The sequence below is a fragment of the Oncorhynchus mykiss genome, chromosome 3 (assembly GCF_057628025.1).
Source record: "Oncorhynchus mykiss isolate SJ-2025 chromosome 3, ASM5762802v1, whole genome shotgun sequence".
Taxonomy (NCBI): domain Eukaryota; kingdom Metazoa; phylum Chordata; class Actinopteri; order Salmoniformes; family Salmonidae; genus Oncorhynchus; species Oncorhynchus mykiss.
Genome location: NC_143024.1, coordinates 53,858,327 through 53,877,932, shown reverse-complemented (window position 1 = coordinate 53,877,932; position 19,606 = coordinate 53,858,327). Strand labels below are relative to the sequence as shown.

General features: G+C 41.9%; 1 protein-coding gene across 5 annotated transcripts in view; it reads right to left on the bottom strand.

Moving 5' to 3' along the window:
* Nucleotides 1–19,606, bottom strand: part of LOC110519975 (uncharacterized) — a 177,557-nt gene that overhangs the window by 11,999 nt on the left and 145,952 nt on the right. For all 5 annotated transcript variants that reach the window (XM_021596908.3, XM_090229529.1, XM_090229528.1 and 2 more), the window contains 19 exons: nt 19,417–19,479; nt 19,208–19,252; nt 18,307–18,438; nt 17,811–17,882; nt 17,679–17,705; nt 17,428–17,526; nt 15,574–15,609; nt 15,205–15,294; nt 14,059–14,091; nt 12,859–12,876; nt 12,625–12,684; nt 12,402–12,479; nt 11,623–11,658; nt 6,375–6,428; nt 5,932–6,003; nt 5,752–5,817; nt 5,543–5,570; nt 1,999–2,052; nt 1,854–1,888 (listed from right to left, as the gene is read on the bottom strand). In XM_021596908.3, the coding sequence (XP_021452583.3) occupies nt 1,854–1,888; nt 1,999–2,052; nt 5,543–5,570; nt 5,752–5,817; nt 5,932–6,003; nt 6,375–6,428; nt 11,623–11,658; nt 12,402–12,479; nt 12,625–12,684; nt 12,859–12,876; nt 14,059–14,091; nt 15,205–15,294; nt 15,574–15,609; nt 17,428–17,526; nt 17,679–17,705; nt 17,811–17,882; nt 18,307–18,438; nt 19,208–19,252; nt 19,417–19,479 (1,098 nt within the window). The remainder of the gene's footprint in view (nt 1–1,853; nt 1,889–1,998; nt 2,053–5,542; nt 5,571–5,751; nt 5,818–5,931; nt 6,004–6,374; nt 6,429–11,622; nt 11,659–12,401; nt 12,480–12,624; nt 12,685–12,858; nt 12,877–14,058; nt 14,092–15,204; nt 15,295–15,573; nt 15,610–17,427; nt 17,527–17,678; nt 17,706–17,810; nt 17,883–18,306; nt 18,439–19,207; nt 19,253–19,416; nt 19,480–19,606) is intronic.

Genomic DNA, 19,606 nt, shown 5'->3' with positions numbered 1-19,606 from the left:
ACATTTAAACTCAGGTTTTCACAATTCCTGACACTAATCCCAGTAAAAATTCCCTGTCTTAGGTTAGTTAGGATCATCACTTTATTTTAAGAATGTGAAATGTAAGAATATTAGTAGCGAGAATGATTTATTTAATATTTTATTTATTTCATTACATTTCCAGTGGGCCAGAAGTTTACATACTCAATTAGTATTTGGTGTCATTGCCTTTAAATTGTTTAACTTGGGTCAAACGGTAGCCTTTCAGGTAGCCTTCCACAAGCTTTCAACAATAAGTTGGGTGAATTTTGGCCCATTCCTCCTGACAGAGATGGTGTAACTGAGTCAGGTTTGTAGGCCTCCTTGATCGCACACGCTTTTACAGTTCTGCCCACAAATGTTCTATAGGATTGAGGTCAGGGCTTTGTGATGGCCACTCCAATACCTTGACTTGTTGTCCATAAGCCATTTTGCCACAAATTTGGAAGTATGCTTGGGGTCATTGTCCATTTGGAAGACCCATTTGTGACCAAGCTAACATCCTGACTGATGTCTTGAAATGTTGCTTCAATATAGCCACATAATTTTCCTGCCTCGTGATGCCATCTATTTTGTGAAGTGCACCAGTCCCTGCTGCAGCAAAGCACCCCCATAACATGATGCTGCCACCCCCGTGCTTCATGGTTGGGATGGTGATCTTCGGCTTGCAAGCCTCCCCTTTTTTCCACCAAGCATAACGATGGTCATTATGGCCAAGCAGTTCTATTTTTGTTTCATCAGACCAGAGGACATTTCTCCAAAAAGTATCATCTTTGTCCCCATGTGCAGTTGCAAACCGTAATCTGGATTTTTCATGGCGGATTTGGAGCAGTGGCTTCTTCCTTGCTGAGCGGCCTTTCACGTTATGTCGATATAGGACTTGTTTTACTGTGGATATAGATACTTTTGTACCAGTTTCCTCCAGCATCTTCACAAGGCCCTTTGCTGTTGTTCCGGGATTGATTGGTACTTTTTGCACCAAAGTACGTTCATCTCTAATAGACGCGTCTCCTTCCTGAGAGGTATGACAGCTGCATGATCCCGTGGTGTTTATACTTGCGTACTATTGTTTGTACAGATGAGCGTGGTACCTTCAGGCGTTTGGAAATTGCTCCCAAGGATGAACCAGACTTGTGGAGGTCTACAGTTTCTTTTCTTCCCATGATGTCAAGCAAAGAGGCACTGAGTTTGAAGGTAGGTCTTGAAGTACATCCACAGGTACACCTCCAATTGACGCAAATGATGTCAATTAGCCGATCAGAAGCTTATAAAGCCATGACATCATTTTCTGGAATTTTCCAAGCTGTTTAAAGTCACAGTCAACTTAGCGTATGTAAACTTCAGACCCACTGGAATTGAGATACAGTGAATTATAAGTGAAATAATCTGTCTGTAAAGAATTGTTAGAAAAATTACTTGTGTTGTGCACAAAGTAGATGTCCTAACCGACTTGCCAAAACAAGAAATTTAACAAGAAATTTGTGGAGTGGTTGAAAAACTAGTTTTAATGACTCCAACCTAAGTGTATGTAATCTTCCGATGTAATCTTCAACTGTAAGTGTTGCCACCTTAGGGTCATGTGCTACTCAAAGCAAATTTTGAACTTGTATTATTCAAAAACATATTCAAATATCGCCATACCGTCCAATTTGTTTTAAATACTGTGATATGATATTTTGGCCATATTGCCCAGCTCTAAACTAGACTGTGGAAAAGTACAGAATAGTACATGGAAAAGAATAGGAACAGAGTGTCAGAATATATTGAGACACAAATAACGTATTTATCTATCTTCAATCCTAACAGTAGTACTATTAATTGTAATACTTTCATACCTTGAATGTAAAAATGTCGAAGTTAGAGGCCACACCTGTAACAAAATGACAACGATAAGCATTCAGGCTGAAGTGTGCCTAAAGACAAAATTAAGTAGTTGTTATTATCCCTGTACTTAGTGTGCTATATTGAGACATGTCCTACCTGGCGTTCCTGGGAGACCTTGAGCTCCGAAATCACCTTTCTCCCCTTTTGTCACTACAAAAAAACAGAGCACATGTAAAAAAATATATATATAGATTGTAGAAAATTAATATGGAAACATTTCCATGGGAAATTAATATAATTTGTATCACTATTGTAATGGATTACACCTTGACTGCAGTATTTGCTGTTCCAGTTTCAGTTAATTTCCCAAATCGAGGTGCTTTTGATGAAAGCTTTAGCCTAATTTCTTGACAGTAGATTGATCATGAATCCCTCTTTCTTCAATAGCTAAATCAAATTGAAGGTAGATGGGGAACGGTTTGTCTCCTTAAATAATCAAAACTGTCTAACTTCATTTTGTTGACTGCTAAGGTACAGTGCATTCAGGAAAGGATTCAGACCTCTTCCTTTTTTGTTACGTTTAAGCCATATTCTAAAACTGATTACATTTTTTAAATTCTCAATCTACTCTTCGATCAGCAGGTAAGGGTGCTTTCGAGCGGCTAGATGTTCTTTACCATTTGGACATCAGATTTTCCACCCATGCTCCTTATAGGACACATCACTGCACTCTATACACCTCTGTAAACAGGTCATCTCTGTATACCGTTGCAAAATCCACTGGTTGATGCTCATTTATAAAACCCTCTTAGGCCTCACTCCCCCCTATCTGAGATACCTACTGCAGCCCTCACTTCCACATACAACACCCCAAAGCACACACCAGGATAAAGTCAAGAATCATATCACCTCCACCTTACCTGTCACCGTAGACCCATTTCAATTTGCTTACAGCACCAATAGGTCCACAGACGATGCAATTGCAATCACACTGCCCTATCCCATCTGGACAAGAGGATTACCTATGTAAGAATGCTGTTCATTGACTACAGCTCAGCATTCAACACCATAGTACCCTCCTAGTTCATAATTCAGCTTGAGGCCCTGGGTCTCAACCCCGCCATGTGCAACTGGGTCCTGGACTTCCTGATAGGCCGCCCTCAGGTGGTGAAGGTGAAACAACATCTCCACTTCACTGATTCTCAACAATGAGGCCACTCAAGGGTGCATGCTCAGCCCCCTCCTGTACTCCCCGTTCACCCATGACTGCATGGCCATGCACGCCTCCAACTCAATCATCAAGTTAGCAGACGACACTACAGTAGTAGGCTTGATTACCAACAATGACGAGACAGCCTACAGGGAGGAGGTGAGGGCTCTTGGAGTGCGGGGTCAGGAAAATAACCTCTCACTCAACGTCAACAAAACAAAGGAGATGATCGTAGACTTCAGGAAACAGCAGAGAGAGCAACCCTCTATGCACTGGGACAACAGTGGAGAAAGTGGAAAGTTTTAAGTTCCTCTGCGTACATATCACTGACAAACTGAAATGGTCCACCCACACAGACAGTGTGGTGAAGAAGGTGAAACAACACCTCTTCAACCTCAGGAGGCTGAAGAAATTTGGCTTGTCACCTAAAACCCTCACAAACGTTTACAGATGCACAATTGAAAGCATTCTGTCGTAATGTATCAATGCCTGGTACGGCAACTGCATCGCCCACAACTGCAGGGCTCTCCAGAGGGTGGTACGATCTGCATAACGCATCACCGGGGGAAAACTATCTGCCTTCCAGGACACCTACAGCACCTGACGTCACAGGAAGGCCAAAAAGATAATCAAGGACAAGAACCAACCAAGTCATTGCCTGTTCACCCCGCTCCCATCCAGAAGGCGAGGACAGTACAGGTGCATCAAAGCTGGGAACGAGAGACAGAAGCTATTTTTCAATCTCAAGGCCATCAGACTGCTAAACTGCCATCACTAACACAGGGAGGCTGCTGCCTACATAATTTAAATAATTAGCCACTTTAATAAATTGAACACTAGTCACTTTAATAATGCCACTTTAATAATGTTTACATATCTTGCATTACTCATCTCATATGAATATACTGCATTCTATATTATCTATTGCATCTTAGCCTATGCCGCTCTGACATTGCTCATCCAGATATTTATATATTCTTATTCCATTCCTTTACTTAGATTTGTGTGTATTAGGTATTCGTTGTGGAATTGTCAGATATTGCTGCATTGTCGGAACTAGAAGCTGAAGCATTTCATTACACTCGCAATAACATCTGCTAACCATGTGTATGTGACCAATAAAATTTGATTTGATTTGATCCCTGGGTCGCTCCTCTTTTCAGTTCGCTGCAGCTAGCGACTGGAACGAGCTGCAAAAAAACTCTTCATTCAAAGACTCAATCATGTACACACTTACTGACAGTTGTGGTTGTGTCGTGTGATGTATTGTTGCCTCTACCTTCTTGCCCTTTGTGCTGCTGCCATGTTGTGTTGCTACCATGTTGTGTTTTCATGTGTTGATGCCATGCTGTGTTCTTGTGTCTCTCTTTATGTAACAGTGGCCTCCATAATTTCTAAATGGAAGAAGTTTGGAACCACCAAGACACTTCCTAGAGCTGGCCAGCCGGCCAAACTGAGCAATCAGGGGAAAAGGGCCTCGGTCAGGGAGGTGACCAAGAACCCCCGATGGTCACTCTGAAAGAGCTCCAGAGTTCCTCTGTGGAGATGGGAAAACCTTCCAGAAGGACAACCATCTCTGCAGCACTCGAACAATCAGGCCTTTATGGTACAGTGGCCAGACGGAAGCCACTCCTCTGTAAAAGGCACATGACAACCCGCTTGGAGTTTGCCAAAAGGCACCTAAAGGACTTTAAGACCATGAGAAAAAACATTCTCTGGTCTGGTGAAACCAAGATTGAACTCTTTGGCCTGAATGCCAAGAGTCAAATCTGGACGAAACCTGGCACCATCCCTACGGTGAAGCATGGTGGTGGCAGCATCACGCTGTGGTGATGTTTTTCAGCGACATGGACTGGGAGACAGGATCGAGGGAAAGCTGAACAGAGCAAAGTACAGAGAGATCCTTGATCAAATCCTGCTCCAGAGCGTTCAGGACCTCAGACTGGGGATGAAGGTCCACCTTACAACAGGACAACGACCCTAAGCACACATCTAAGACAACACACAAGTGGCTTTGGGGCAAGTCTCTAAATGTCCTTGAGTGGCCCAGCCAGAGCCTGGACTTGAACCCGATCGAGCATCTCTGGAGAGATCTGAAAATAGCTATTCAGCGACGCTTCCATTCCAACCTGACAGAGCTTGAGAGGATCTGCAGAGAAGTCAAGGCTGCAATAGCTGCCAAAGGTGCTTCTACAAAGTACTGAGTAAAGGGTCTGAATACTTATGTAAATGTGATATTTCAGTTTATATTTGCATAAATGTCTAAAAACCTGTTTGAGCTTTGTCATTACGGGTATTGTGTGTTGATTGACGAGGGGAAAGAATATTTAATCAATTTTAGAATAAGGCTGTAAAGTAACAAAATGAGGAAAAATTCAAGGGGTCTGAATACTTTCTGCCTATGCGCCAAGATTTAATCCTCCGTCTTCGAGAAGTTTCATCGCTAGGTATAACGTTTGATGTAAAAACAACAAATCATTGTCAGCATACCTGGATAATTCCTTGAGGTGTCATATCCCTGCAATAAATAGGAAATGGCACATTTAAAAATTTTCCAGGATTTTGCACACAAACATGATATCCTGTTTCCAATATTGGACAAGTCAATATTGACCCTCCCTCTTTCAGTCTGTGTTATTCCGTTTGGTGCTAAATGAACACAACCCTGGTTTTGGGTATAAGGATTCTGATAAACTCACATTGAAGCGGTCTACGGGCACAGCTGGTCCGGGTGGTCCCGGCGGCCCGGGTGGGCCTGGGACACCCTGAAAACAGAAGACATTAAGTTACTTTCAGTTGAATCGCATATAAAAGACAGTGCACTTCCATTGTATCGTAAACAGGCACAGTACATTATTATAAGCACGTGTCACACTTACTGGGTAGCTAAATCCAGCTCCTGTGGATGGCTCTCCTTTTTCACCCTTGTATCCGTTCACACCAGGACGACCCTGTAGGAAACAGACATAGATAGTTAGATACTATGAAGGCCTTACGCAAGTAGCATTCACTAGAGATAAATACTACTACTACTAGTAGTAGTAGTAGTAGCAGCAGCAGCATTCCATATCGATACTTTCCTAACTTGTGCATGATTACACACAAACTGGCAATAAATGTTATGTAACAACATTCAATCATTCCACCCCTGTTCAAGTCAAGGAAACATTTGTACCACTTTCAAGCAATTACACCATTGATACCAAAGAAACTAGAATGCACTTGACCTACACAGCGTTTTGGCCTTTTTGTTACCTTTTTGTGTCACGCTACTGAGCACCTACTGTAATTGTAAAGTTCTAAATTCAGCTCGAGTACTTACAGGTCTTCCGGGCATTCCAAATTCACCCTTTATCCCAGGAGAACCGTACTGCCCCTGTACAAACAACAATACATCAATCATATGAGAACCAAACACAAAACACATTCACTCTAAAGTTATTTTTGAGAGGGATCAATGAAATACAGTGCCTTGCATAAGCATTCATACCCCTAGGATTTCTTCACATTTGATTGTGTTACAAAGTGGGATTTCAATGTATTTAATGCTACTTTTTTTGTCAACAATCTGCTCAAAATACTCAATTGTAAAAATAAATAAATAAATGTGATAAATATTATAGTCCTTAGAAGTATTCAGCCCCTTTTCTCAGGCAAGCCTAAATTAGTTGAGTAGTAAAAATGTTGCTTAATAAATCACATAAATTACATGGACTCATGGAGTGAAATAATAGGGGTAGACATGATTTTTGAACGACTAACCCTCTTCTATGTCCCTGACTTCTAAGGTACATCAGTGTTTTATTGAATTCAACTATAAAGACCAGGGAGCTTTCGAAAGCCTCAAAGAAGGACAGTGATTATTAGATGGGTAACGATAACAAATCAGACAGTGAATATCATTTAACATGGGCAAGTTAATTATTATGCTGTGGATTATGCATCAAAGATGCAGTCGTCCTTGTGAACTGAGCTGCAAGACAGTATTTAAAACACTCAGGAATGTTTCCATGAGGCCATTGGTGATTTTAAAACAGTTACCGAGATTAACAGCTGTGTTGGGAGAAAACTGAGGATAGATCAACAACATTGTAGTGACTTCAAAATAATGAATTAAATGACAGAGTGAAAAGAATACAAATATACAGAATAAAAATATACCATAACTTGCATCTTGTATGAAACACGGCACTAAAGTAATACTGCAAAAAAACATCAAAGGAATCAACTTTTTGGCCAAAATGAAAAGCCATATGTTTCGGGCAAATCTAACAACACATTACTGAGTAACTGCCTCCTTATCTTCAAGCATTATGGTATGGGCATGCTTGATATCGGCAAAGACTGCAGAGTTTTTCAGGATAAAAAGAAACAGAATGCAGCTACGCACAGGCAAAATCCTAGAGGAAAACCTGCTTCAGTCTGCTTTACACCAGACACTAGGAGAGGAATGAACCGTTCAGCAGGATAATAACCTACAACAAAAGGCAAAATTCACACTGGAGTTGCTTACCAAGAAGACAGTGAATGTTCCTGAGTCGCCAAGTTACAGATCTGACTTAAATCTGCTTAAAAATCTGCTTAAAAATCTGCTTAAAAATCTATGGTAAGAAAATTGCTGTCTGGGACTGATTATGAAATTTTGCTTAATTCATTTGATTAATATTATGGTTTCTATTCCAAGAAAAGGATGGAATGGAAAATATAGCGCTGTACAATGTGACGGTCGGGAGTACAGTACTGGGCTATTTAGCTAAAGAATCCTTCTGTTGTGCGGGCAAGAGGGAGACCGGGGGTTCAATTTCATGATGGGGAGGAAGAAGTAGGCTGTCCTTGTAAATAAGAATTTGTTCTTAACTGACTTGCCTAGCTAAATAAAGGTTACACTAAGAACATTTCTACACCCCAATTTTCTAATTCTAGTCTTACCAATACCCAAACGGAGATTCAGTGAAAATAAAAATGTCATTGATTTATCAAGACTAGTCCCCATGCTTGTCTCAGAGCAGCGCAAAACAGTGCTAAAATAGTTGGAGGGTCCATCCCCCCTCCCCCTTCCTTCACCAATGGCTTAATAGGTCTTCGGAGCGCGGCTCTGTGGCCCATTCCGTGCAAGGCAATCCCATTGTGCACCATTCGGAAGCCATGACCAATATATATTGCCTCAGGGTTAATAATATATCTGTGAGAATATCCAACAGGCTTTTATATAATTCTAAATTAATAATAATAATCACTTTGTTTAAAAAAATATATATTTTAGAGATTATTTAGTTTTCAAATAACGTAAAATGAGTGAGAAAAAAGCCATTATTGAACATGGCGTGAGGCATTGTTAAGAATTTGTAAATAAAGCCAGTTTGTTATTTAGAATGATTTATTTCTGTTTTTAGAGGGAGAGAAACCAAAAACCTACAGTCATTTCATGGGTCTCCCAGTCTCACACATGTACTGAACAAGCATCTGTAGCAACACAGCATGCAGTGTCTTAGACCATTGTGCCATTCAGGCACTGTACAACGTGACTGGTCGAGAGTGGCCTACAGTACTACAGTAAGAGCATAATAATCCTAACAAAATAAAATAATAAGTAATACTGAAGTCGTGCACAATTATCAGTTTCTATTTAGGTTTATGTCGCCCATTCATTGTCAGTTAGAGACACAGTAGGACCCAAAAGCATAAATCAGTGCTCTAACTCCCCCTTGCGCTGGTCTGGAGCAAATTAGTGGTGACGCAGGGTACTGTACTAAACCACAAATTACCTCTAAATCCCGGAGCTTAATCTCAAAAACTTTTAGTGGAGCAACCACTGTACCCAAGATTGGAGACTTACCCAAGAATACTCAAAGTTGTAATCGCTCAAATTGGTTTCTAATAGTTGTTTCTAATATGTATTGACTCAGGGAGCTGAATACTTATGCAGTAACTATATTCTAGTTATTTAATTTCTAGCTATCTTTAACAAATGTAAAACAAATCTTCCACTTTGAAAGAGTATTGTGAGCAGATTGTTGACAAAATGCATAATAAATTGTAATTTATTTTAACACAATAAAATGTGTAGAAATCCAAGGGGTATGAACACTTTTGCAAGGCACTGTACATGGCAGCTGAATTAATTAAAGGTAAACTCAGCTAAATGCCATTACCATAAGGAACGGGCCGAATTCTGACACAAACAAAGACTGCGTGAAGTGAGGGTGCACTGGTCAGCATTTGTTGTCACGTTGCAGAAGAGAGAAGTGAACTGTCATGCACATGTGCAGATGCTTAACAAGCATCTGTGTTGGTGCTGACAAGTGCAGCCACTTGCCTCACACTCTCTCTTGACAACATCTCTGACTCTGCTGTTGCTTGTGACCAGTGTTGGGGGTAACGCCTCACAAAAGTAACTTTGCGTAATAATATTACTTTTATGAGTAATGGATTAAAGTAATGCGTTACTTTTCAAATTGGGTAATATTATTATAGTTACTTTGTCAACTAACTTTCACAAGTGTGCTCTTTATACATCTCTATGGGTCTGTGAATGTGCGGTCTATAACCAAAACTGGTGGCTCGAGAGAAAGATTTGGAATGAAAATATAGGACATCTGTCTGGCTTACAGTATGTACAATGCTTTCGTAAAGTATTCAGAACACTCAACTTTTTTTTACAGCCTTATTCTAAAATGTATTAAATTGTTTTAATCCTCATTAATCTACACACAATACTCCATAATGACAAAGCAAAACGGGTTTTTAGAAATGTTTGCAAATGTATTAAAAATAGAAAACTTAAACATAACATTAACATAAGTATTCAGACCCATTACTCGGTACTTTGTTGAAGCAGCTTTGGTAGCGATTACAGCTTAAGAGTCGTCTTGGATATGACACTACAAGCTTGGCACACCTGTATTTGGGGAGTTCATCCCATTCTCCTCTGCAGATCCTCTCAAGCTCTGTCAGGTTGGTTGGGGAGCGTCGCTGCACAGCAATTTTCAGGTCTCTCTAGATATGTTTGATCAGGTTCAAGTCTGGGCTCTGGCTGGGCCACTCATGGACATTTAGAGACTTGACCGGAAGCCACTCCTGCGTTTTCTTGGCTGTGTGCTTAGGGTCTTGTTGGAAGGTGAACCTTCGCCCCAGTCTGGAGGTCCTGAGTGCGCTGGAGCAGGTTTTGATCAAGGATGTCTCTGTACTTTGCTGTGATCATCTTTCCCTTGATCCTGACTAGTCTCACAGTTCCTGCCACTGAAAAACATCCCCACAGCATGATGCTGCCACCACCATGCTTCACTGTAGGGATGGTGCCAGGTTTCCTCCAGACATGGCCCTTGGCATTCAGGCCAAAGAGTTCAATCTTGGTTTCACCAGACCAGAGAATGTTTTTTCTCATGGTCTGAGAGTCTTTAGGTGATTTTTGGCAAACTCCAAGTGGGCTGTCATGTGCCTTTTACTAAGGAGTGGCTTCCGTCTGGCCACTCTACCATAAAGGCCTGATTGGTGGAGTGCTGCAGAGATGGTTGTCATTCTGGAAGGTTCTCCCATCTCCACACAGGAACTCTGGAGCTCTGTCAGAGTGACCATCGGGTTCTTGGTCACCTCCCTGACCAAGGCCCTTCTTCCACGATTGCTCAGTTTGGCCAGGTGGCCAGCTCTAGGAAGAGTCTTGGTGGTTCCAAACTTCTTCCATTTAAGAATAATGGAGAACAATGTGTTCTTGGGGACCTTCAATGCTGCAGACATTTTTTGGTACCTTTCCCCGGATCTGTGCCTCAACACAATACTGTCTCTGAACTCTACGGACAATTTCTTCGACCTCGTGACTTGGTTTTTGCTCTGACATGCACTGTCAACTGTGGCTTTTAAAGACAGGTGTGTGTCTTTCCAAATCATGACCAAACAATTGAATTTACCACAGGTGAATTCCAAACAAGTTGTATAAACAGCTCAAGGATGATAAATGGAAACAGGATGCACCTGAGCTCAATTTCAAATCTCATAGCAAAGGGTCTTAATACCTATGTAAATAAGGTAATTCTGTTTTGTATTTTTTATACATTTGCAAAAATGTCTAAACCTGTTTTTTCATTGTTATTGTGGGGTATTGTGTGTAGATTGATGAGGGAAAATATATATTTAATACATTTTCTAATAAGGCTGTAACTTAAAAACATGTGGAAAAGGTCAAGGGGTCTGAATACTTCCCGAATGCACTGTATGGCTAATTAAGCATATGATTGCACAGCACTTGAAAGCAGCAACACAAAAGAAAGGCGAAATTCGTGATAAAACCTGAGTTAGTAAGTAGCCTATCTATGTTAGAGCGCTCGTGGCTTACCTGGCTCACTCCGACTGTCAAACGAACTGTGAGATTGCCATTTTTTTCATTAAAGTAACGCAAAGTAATACAACACAATATTACTTTGTATGGAAAGTAACGTAAAGTAAAGCTTTACTTTTGTTAAATGTAATGAGTAATATATAATCCCAACACTGCCCATGACGACCATGCCATTTTAATTTATGGCAGCTTCAAATGGCAAGACCGTAACGTCAAGTATGAGCCTAAAAGTACTTACAGGGGGCCCGACGGGTCCGGCAGGTCCTCTGTCGCCCTACAAAAGATGGAGAGTTGGTGTTTTAACTTGGCTCGGAGGACAACACACAGATAAGACCGAGCCAGACAGAAGTGTAGGGCAGCCCCCGAAGTGACTCTTCTTATCAACTGTATGCAAGAATTTCCTCTGTGTTGTCTTAGGAATTCAGCATTCTCTGTGTTAATCTTACCAACCTCCATTGTCTCACCTCTGAGAAGCAGAGGTTACGTCACGTAGTCTGATATCTGATTGGAGGTTAACTTTACAGTAATACTATTGGTCAACGACTCAGATTTTGAATCCAAACAGCACATTGGCTTATTAAATGGTCTTAAGAGTCATTGTTCTATCTGTTATTTGTTCCTGCTGTGGTGAGATACCTGCACTCTTTATTTCCCTCTCCCATCAGCTATGGGCCATAGTTTCTTTGTCTCGCTCTCTCACAATGCTTCGAATAATGCCTTGTAATGCTTGTTAATGCTGTGTACGTTAAGCTTATGCCATGTCTAATGATACCATTCATTTTCCAAAGTAATTAAATACACTTGTATTTAGAATTCCTTTCTCATGACCAGGTCCTTGATCTTAGTCAGCAAAATGCATAATACTTGATTGCTCATGGTTTAACTATAGGCAGATGAACATTTTAATAGGCTAATTGCTTAGTCTTACTATGAGTCGGATGTGAGATATGTATAGCATCATATATGCTATAAACACACGTGTCAAATATGACTTCTGACTACAGAAGTCACGCTCACCTTCTCACCCGACAATCTTCCCAGGTACAAAGTATTCCCATCAGGCCCAATGATTGAGCCAGGCTCGCCCTTCTCGCCCTGGGAAGAGACACATAAGAAGAGCGAGAAACTGGTTAATGTGTTAACCCCCATAAAATAAACACTTGCTGGGAATGGGCCTAACTCAGTGGTACACTGTAGCAACAATGACAGGGTAATGTTGCTGTGTGGTCACATCACTGACCTTGACTCCATAACTGGGTTGGCCTGGATCTCCCATGTCGCCCTTTGGTCCAATCGGGCCCTGTCAGAAAATGCACAGATCAGAAAATGTGCTGTTTATCACACATCAAACTAGCAATGATGTTGGGTTTATTTAGTCTTTCAGGGCAAATATCCACCACACTATGAAATCCACACTTGTTAGAACACAACGTTAGAAGAACTGTAGGATAACTGTAGGAAACTCAATGCTTACAGGGAATCCAGCTTGGCCCTACAGAAAAGAAAAGAAAAATCAGATTTAATTTAATGATTATTCGCTTTTTTTTATGACTGGTTATGACTGGTCCCAAATATTTGGTAATTACTTTCATTAAAGGGATACTTCGGGATTTTGTCTATCTATTACGATAGACTTCCAGTCTGTGTGCAAATGATAGTTTGCATTGGCTCGCGAAACTTCCTCTAACTTCCTTCCTACTGGATGCAGAGACATAAAAACGGTATCCATATGTTCATCTGACTGGGGAAGTAGATAAAAAGGCTTCACTGCCAAAATCCCAAACTATCCCTTTAAGTCAAATCTATATTTTGTGGTAGTGTGAAGGATTTCCATCATCTCCCATTATAGAATCATTGTCCAATAAACTCCGATCTCTAAGGTAATATATCATTTCCAGGATTTCATCGCATTACATACTCTCAACAGGTTTTGCAACATAAGAACATTTGCTTAATTTAAGATCAATAAAATATCCAGATGAAAGAATAATGTAATTCATGAAAATTACACAGGCCCTTGGAAATACGACTGTACATTGTATTTCTTAAATGTGGGTTGTGTGATGTAAAGTAAATGTAGTTTTGGCCTAATATCGGTGGAAGGTATGTAGCTTTATATTAATTACATACAACAAATGGAAACAGATGGTTACTGCCATCTCCATAGACTCTTTGTTATAAAAGCAGGACAAGCATGTAATGAAGATCATATTGTCTCGAGAATTTTCTCTGCTACACTTACAATGCGTAACGAGGACCCTATACATGAGTTGTGTTCAGGCAGGCACAGCAAAAGACTTTGCCACGGAAGACAAAACTAGCGTTTCTTATTGGAAAAGTTCAGGTAGTCCCTTCCTATTTCAGTCAGTTTTCTTCCATTTGGCACCAAATTAATATGACCCAGGGTTTGTAGTCATTGGTTTAATTTCATTGTGACTTATATAGCCCTTGATTGATTTCCTGAATGCATTTCAAACATTGATCAAATTACACCCAGAATAATTACTGCAATTGATCAATCGAGTTTGGCAAATGAATGACATCAATTTAACACTTAATTGTATGAAAAAGAAGTGTGTCCTGTAGTTCTTATAACATTTGCTTTTAAGACTATTGGAGTAACATTGAGCCACATTAATGATAACAGTGTTTTCAAACAGGACAAAACACCTACCTGGGGCCCGGCGCCTCCAACGACACCATCATACTGCAGAAAGAGAAATTGCACAGCTTAATGTCAATGCACACTCAACCGTCATGTTGGAGGAGATACAGTAGAGCTAAAAGAAGATCATGCAGAAGGATGGGTATGTTTATTTCCAGACTCCTTATCCACACCCTCTAGGCACTTCATGTAGATTTCAAAATAGTCTGATTGGTATAAGCAATAGGGTAGTAGCTCAATCTTGCAGATTGATAGGACAGGGATTTTGTTGTTGTTGACATTTTGCTTATACATATCCAATCCCTTCTGATCAAAACAAATTTCTACTTGGGGTAGGCGCTTTTTAGATCGGTAAGTTAGTCTAGTGGCTAGCTATCTAAACCAACCGGGGTGGGACCCATTTATCATCAGTTAAAAACTGCAAAATATGCCTCCACCCTATGGCAAAATGTGTAGAATTGCAGGAAATTAGCTGTAAAACTGCACATTTTTGGGGCCTCCCAAGTGGCGCAGCGGTCTAAGGCACTGCATCGCAGTGCTTGAGGCATCACTACAGACCAGGGTTTGACCCAGGGTGTGTCACAGCCGGTCGTGACAGGGAGACCCATGACGCGGCTCACAATTTGACAAGGGTAGTCCGGGTTAGGGGAGGGTTTGGTTGACCCGGATTTCCTTGTCCAACTGCGCTCTAGCGACTCCTTGTGGCGGGCAGGGTATGCTTGCTTTTGGGTTATTCGAGCAGTGTAACAAGAAGCAGTGCAGCTTAGAAAGGTTGTGTTTCAGAGGACGCATGGCTCTCGACCTTCGCCTCTCCCGAGTTCGTAGGGGAGTTGCAGCGATGGGACAAGACTAACTACCAATTGGATATCACGAAAAGTAAATTTTTCTCTCCGCTCCATGGCAAAATGGGTAGAATTACATGAAATTAGTTATAAAATTGCTAAATCATCTCTCCGCCCCATGGCAAAATGTGGATGTGGGTACGCAGACCCATGAGCCACTGTGGCCCCTCATGTTGAGTTCCATTTTTTTGCCCCTATAGACCAACCCCATCAAAGTTGCTCATCCCTGGTCTAGGGGGTAGTGTCCAGAGGGGTAGGGTCTAGAGGGGCACTGGGGGTAAGGCCTAGGAGTTGTTTCGGTACAGGGCCTTACACTGCTGGAGGTCTGGTAGATGATTTGTCCTGGTGGGCCGGGTGGGCCGGGTGGTCCAGGCTGTCCGTTTCCATCGCGACCAGATTCGCCCTAAAAACCAGACCCAAGATAACATCAGCCTTAGGGACAAAGACATGCTGGTGATGAGCATAAAAAAACATGGGAGTGGGTGGAAGTGGCCCCTAATAACTGACAGAGGGTCAGATATTTTCTCATCCCTCTGATGGTTAATTGGTTAATTGCTGGTAGGTTGTTACAGTTTTTGAACACAATATCAGTGTTAAATGGTCAAGCACTAGGCATGTAATTGACCTATTATTAGGTCTCCTGAATTACATTTGAATTCTATGAACATTTGAAAATACTCACCCTTTCTCCTCTGTCCCCGCTGTCACCCTTTTGTCCCTGGAAATTTAAAAGGAAAAAAAAATCCATAAAATAAACTGAGCATAAAAATAAACGTCCTCTCACTGTCAACTGCGTTTATTTTCAGCAAACTTAACATGTGTAAATATTTGTATGAACATAACAAGATTCAACAACTGAGACATAAACGGAACAAGTTCCACAGACATGTGACGAATAGAAATGGAATAATGTGTCCCTGAACAAATGGGGGGTCAAAAGTAACAGTCAGTATCTGGTGTGGCCACCAGCTGCATTAACTACTGCAGTGCAACTCCTCATCATGGACTGCACCAGATTTGCCAGTTATTGCTGTGAGATGTTACCCCACTCTTCCACCAAGGCACCTGCAAGTTCCTGGACATTTCTGGGGGGAATGGCCCTAGCCCTCACCATCTGATCCAACAGGTCCCAGATGTGCTCAATGGGATTGAGATCCGGGCTCTTCGCTGGCCATGGCAGAACACTGACATTCTTGTCTTGCAGGAAATCATGCACAGAACGAGCAGTATGACTGGTGGCATTTTCATGCTGGAAGGTCATGTCAGGATGAGCCTGCAGAAAGGGTACCACATGAGGGAGGAGGATGTCTTCCCTGTAACACACAGCGTTGAGGTTGCCTGCAATGACAACAAGCTCAGTCCGATGATGCTGTGACACACCGCCCCAGACCATGATGGACCCTCCACCTCCAAATTGATCCCGCTCTAGAGTACAGGCCTCGGTGTAATGCTCATTCCTTCGAAGAAGGAAATCCGACCATCACATCTGGTGAGACAAAACCGCGACTCGTCAGTGAAGAGCACTTTTTGCCAGTCCTCTCTGGTCCAGCGACAGTGGGTTTGTGCCCATAGGCAACGTTGTTGCGGGTGATGAGTGAGGTGAGGTGAGGGAGGACCTGCCTTACAACAGGCCTACAAGCCCTCAGTCCAGCCTCTCTCAGCCTATTGCGGACAGTCTGAACACTGATGGAGGGATTGTGCATTCCTGGTGTCACTTGGGCAGTTGTTGTTGCCATCCTGTACCTGTCCCGCAGGTGTGATGTTCAGATGTCCCGATCCTGTGCAGGTGTTATTACACGTGGTCTACCACTGCGAGGACGATCAGCTGTCCGTCCTGTCTCCCTGTAGTGCTGTCTTAGGCGTCTCACAGTATGGACATTGCAATGTATTGCCCTGGCCACATCTGCAGTCCTCATGGCTCCTTGCAGCATGCCTAATGCACGTTCACGCTGATGAGCAGGGACTCTGGGCATCTTTCTTTTGGTGTTTTTCAGAGAACATAGAAAGGCCTCTTTAGTGTCCTAAGTTTTCATAACTGTGATCTTAATTGCCTACCGACTGTAAGCTGTTAGTGTCTTAACGACCGTTCCACAGGTGCATGTTCATTAATTGTTTATGGTTCATTGAACAAGCATGGGAAACAGTGTTAAAACCCTTTACAATGAAGATCTGTGAAGTTATTTGGATTTTTACAAATTATCTTTGAAAGACAGGGTCCTGAAAAAGGGACCTTTATTTTTTATTTTTTTGCTGTAAATTCCCCCACTTATTAATATTTAAAAAATAATCGCTGTCAAGAACAGATTGAACAGATTAAATCTAGACAGGCTTTCAATTTCAGGCCAGCTGCACTACACACCAGCATGTAATCAACTAATCATGACCTTCAGTCTGGAGCAGATGTGTTCGTGTTGGGCTGGCGCAAAACCCTGCACACCCAGAAGATTGCCAAAACCTAAGTTGCTGTTAACTACACGAGTTAGAACCCTTATGTAGATATTGTGAGGTGGGAGTGTGGAATAAGGATCTGACATACATTAGGACCAGGGAAACCGTCCAACCCTGGTCGGCCATCGCTTCCCTGTGGTCCTTCACTTCCCTTCTCACCAGGAATACCAGGGAAACCAGACCTGCCCTAAAAATACAAGCCCTACGTTAAATTGAAACTGATCACAAAAGAAGAATTCTTGATACAATATTGAGATGGCTTGCAATGTGTTGTTATGTCAAAACAATATTTATTTCTTGATAAAATCATATGAAATTCAACCAAAGAAAAGCTCTTACTGGTAGGCCAGGGATGCCAGGAGGACCCTGAAAGTGAACAGAAAGAAATCAGAATCAGTAAGAAAATCTATGAAAACGGCCGAATTCCTACAATGGATAAAAAAATGAAAGCCTGCTGCAGAGGACACCCACCTGTTGCCCCTCTGGTCCTCTGGCTCCAGGAACTCCATTGGCCACTCCCACACCAGAGCCTTCCATGTCATCCTTTACACACACCGAGATAGAGAGAGAGAAAGACTAAGTCTCTAAGGGCCGAATCCTAACTTTAGATTTGCACTGACATTGACATCAACCCACAATAACACTAAAGTCAGAGTTATGTGTGCGAATCTCATTCCTTCGTCCCTTAATACAACCAGGATAACGGGCATTTCCATAACCACTCATGACACCCCAATTAATGTTCAAATAGCCTACTAAGGTTACCCAAAAACATTTTTGTACTCAAACTAATCAATAAAATGTCACTGAATGTTAATGCAGAATTAGTTTACAACAGGGCACCGTTTACAGATAAATTCACAAGCGAAACTGCCGATACTATAAAACTACTATGAAACACAGCATTAGTAATCATGCATCGTTAAGACCATTGAGATGGGTAAACCCGTCCCTGGTGGATACTCACAAAACCAACACGATAGCTTGGTCCGGGGGGTCCTGGTGGCCCGGGTTGTCCCAGTGGTCCCATTGGTCCAGGGAGGCCAGCCAATCCACCCTGTCCTGGTTGCCCGGGAATGCCATTCAATCCCTGTGCACCCTGTGGAATGTCAAGATTCAAAAAGAGTAATTATCATATTGATGAGATATTGTTCCACTCGTTGGCGTTAGTGCTGCACCTGAGCAGGCATCAATTGTCAGCAATATGCAAATAATAAGATCCAATCCACACACTACCAGTTGGACACACTTCACACAGGTATTAATCACATTGTAGGGCAACGTAAGCAACATTATGAGAAACTGACCAACTGCAGATATGGGACAGTTGAAATATAGTCCCCTAGCCTGAAACATAACTTAAAGTTCATACACATATGCCAAATGGATTGCCAGCTCTGGTCCTGGAGAGCTACTAGGTGTGAAGGCATTTGTTCCAACCCAGCACTAACCAGTAACTCTCCAGGGGACTGGGAGCAGGAGACGTAGGTCGTGTTCATTCGGGCACGCCACAGAAAACAATATAAAAGGTTTTGCAAGAGAAGCCCAAATAGCCCCTCCCTGTTTCAGTCAGTTTGGTTCCTAATGAACACAACCTTGCCCTAGAGACACAGAAAGTCCACTCTGCCATGCTGGTGACCTGGCACCTCCTGTAGATTGGCAGGTGGATGAGAGGACGATGACATAAGAGAACAGGTTGGAGAGATAGCTAGGAAGGTCCCTTGCAGAGTACTGTACATAAACCTCAAACCTTTCAATAGGCCATTAAGTTTATTTACAAATCTGACTTCTGTGTTTTCCAATCTGACCTCTGTGTTTTCAATAGCGTATTTGATTGAATAAAGTAAAGTAAAAGGCTCGGTGCCCACCTTCGCTCCGACTGCTCCTGGAAGACCGAGTTCACCTGGATCACCCTGTAGATTAGGAACGTAGAGGTGATAAACTGGTCCCATTCAATTCCCATAGGTATTGCTCTTCATAAAACAATCAATGATGCCATTTGGTAATGACACAAGAGGCCATGAAGAGATGTAAAGAACTAGATCATTAGAATCACTCAGGTTTTTTTCAGTCTCACCTTCTCTCCCCTGGCCCCTGCAGCTCCTGGGCGACCATCAGCACCAGGCAGGCCGTGTAAACCCTAAAAAGCGCAGGTTTACGACTTAATGTCATGCTAATTAACTTAATCATCACAATAATCATAATCATTACACTTTACGCACTGTATCAGCAGTGTAGTTGGTCAAATTATTTTTGGTTATACTTAA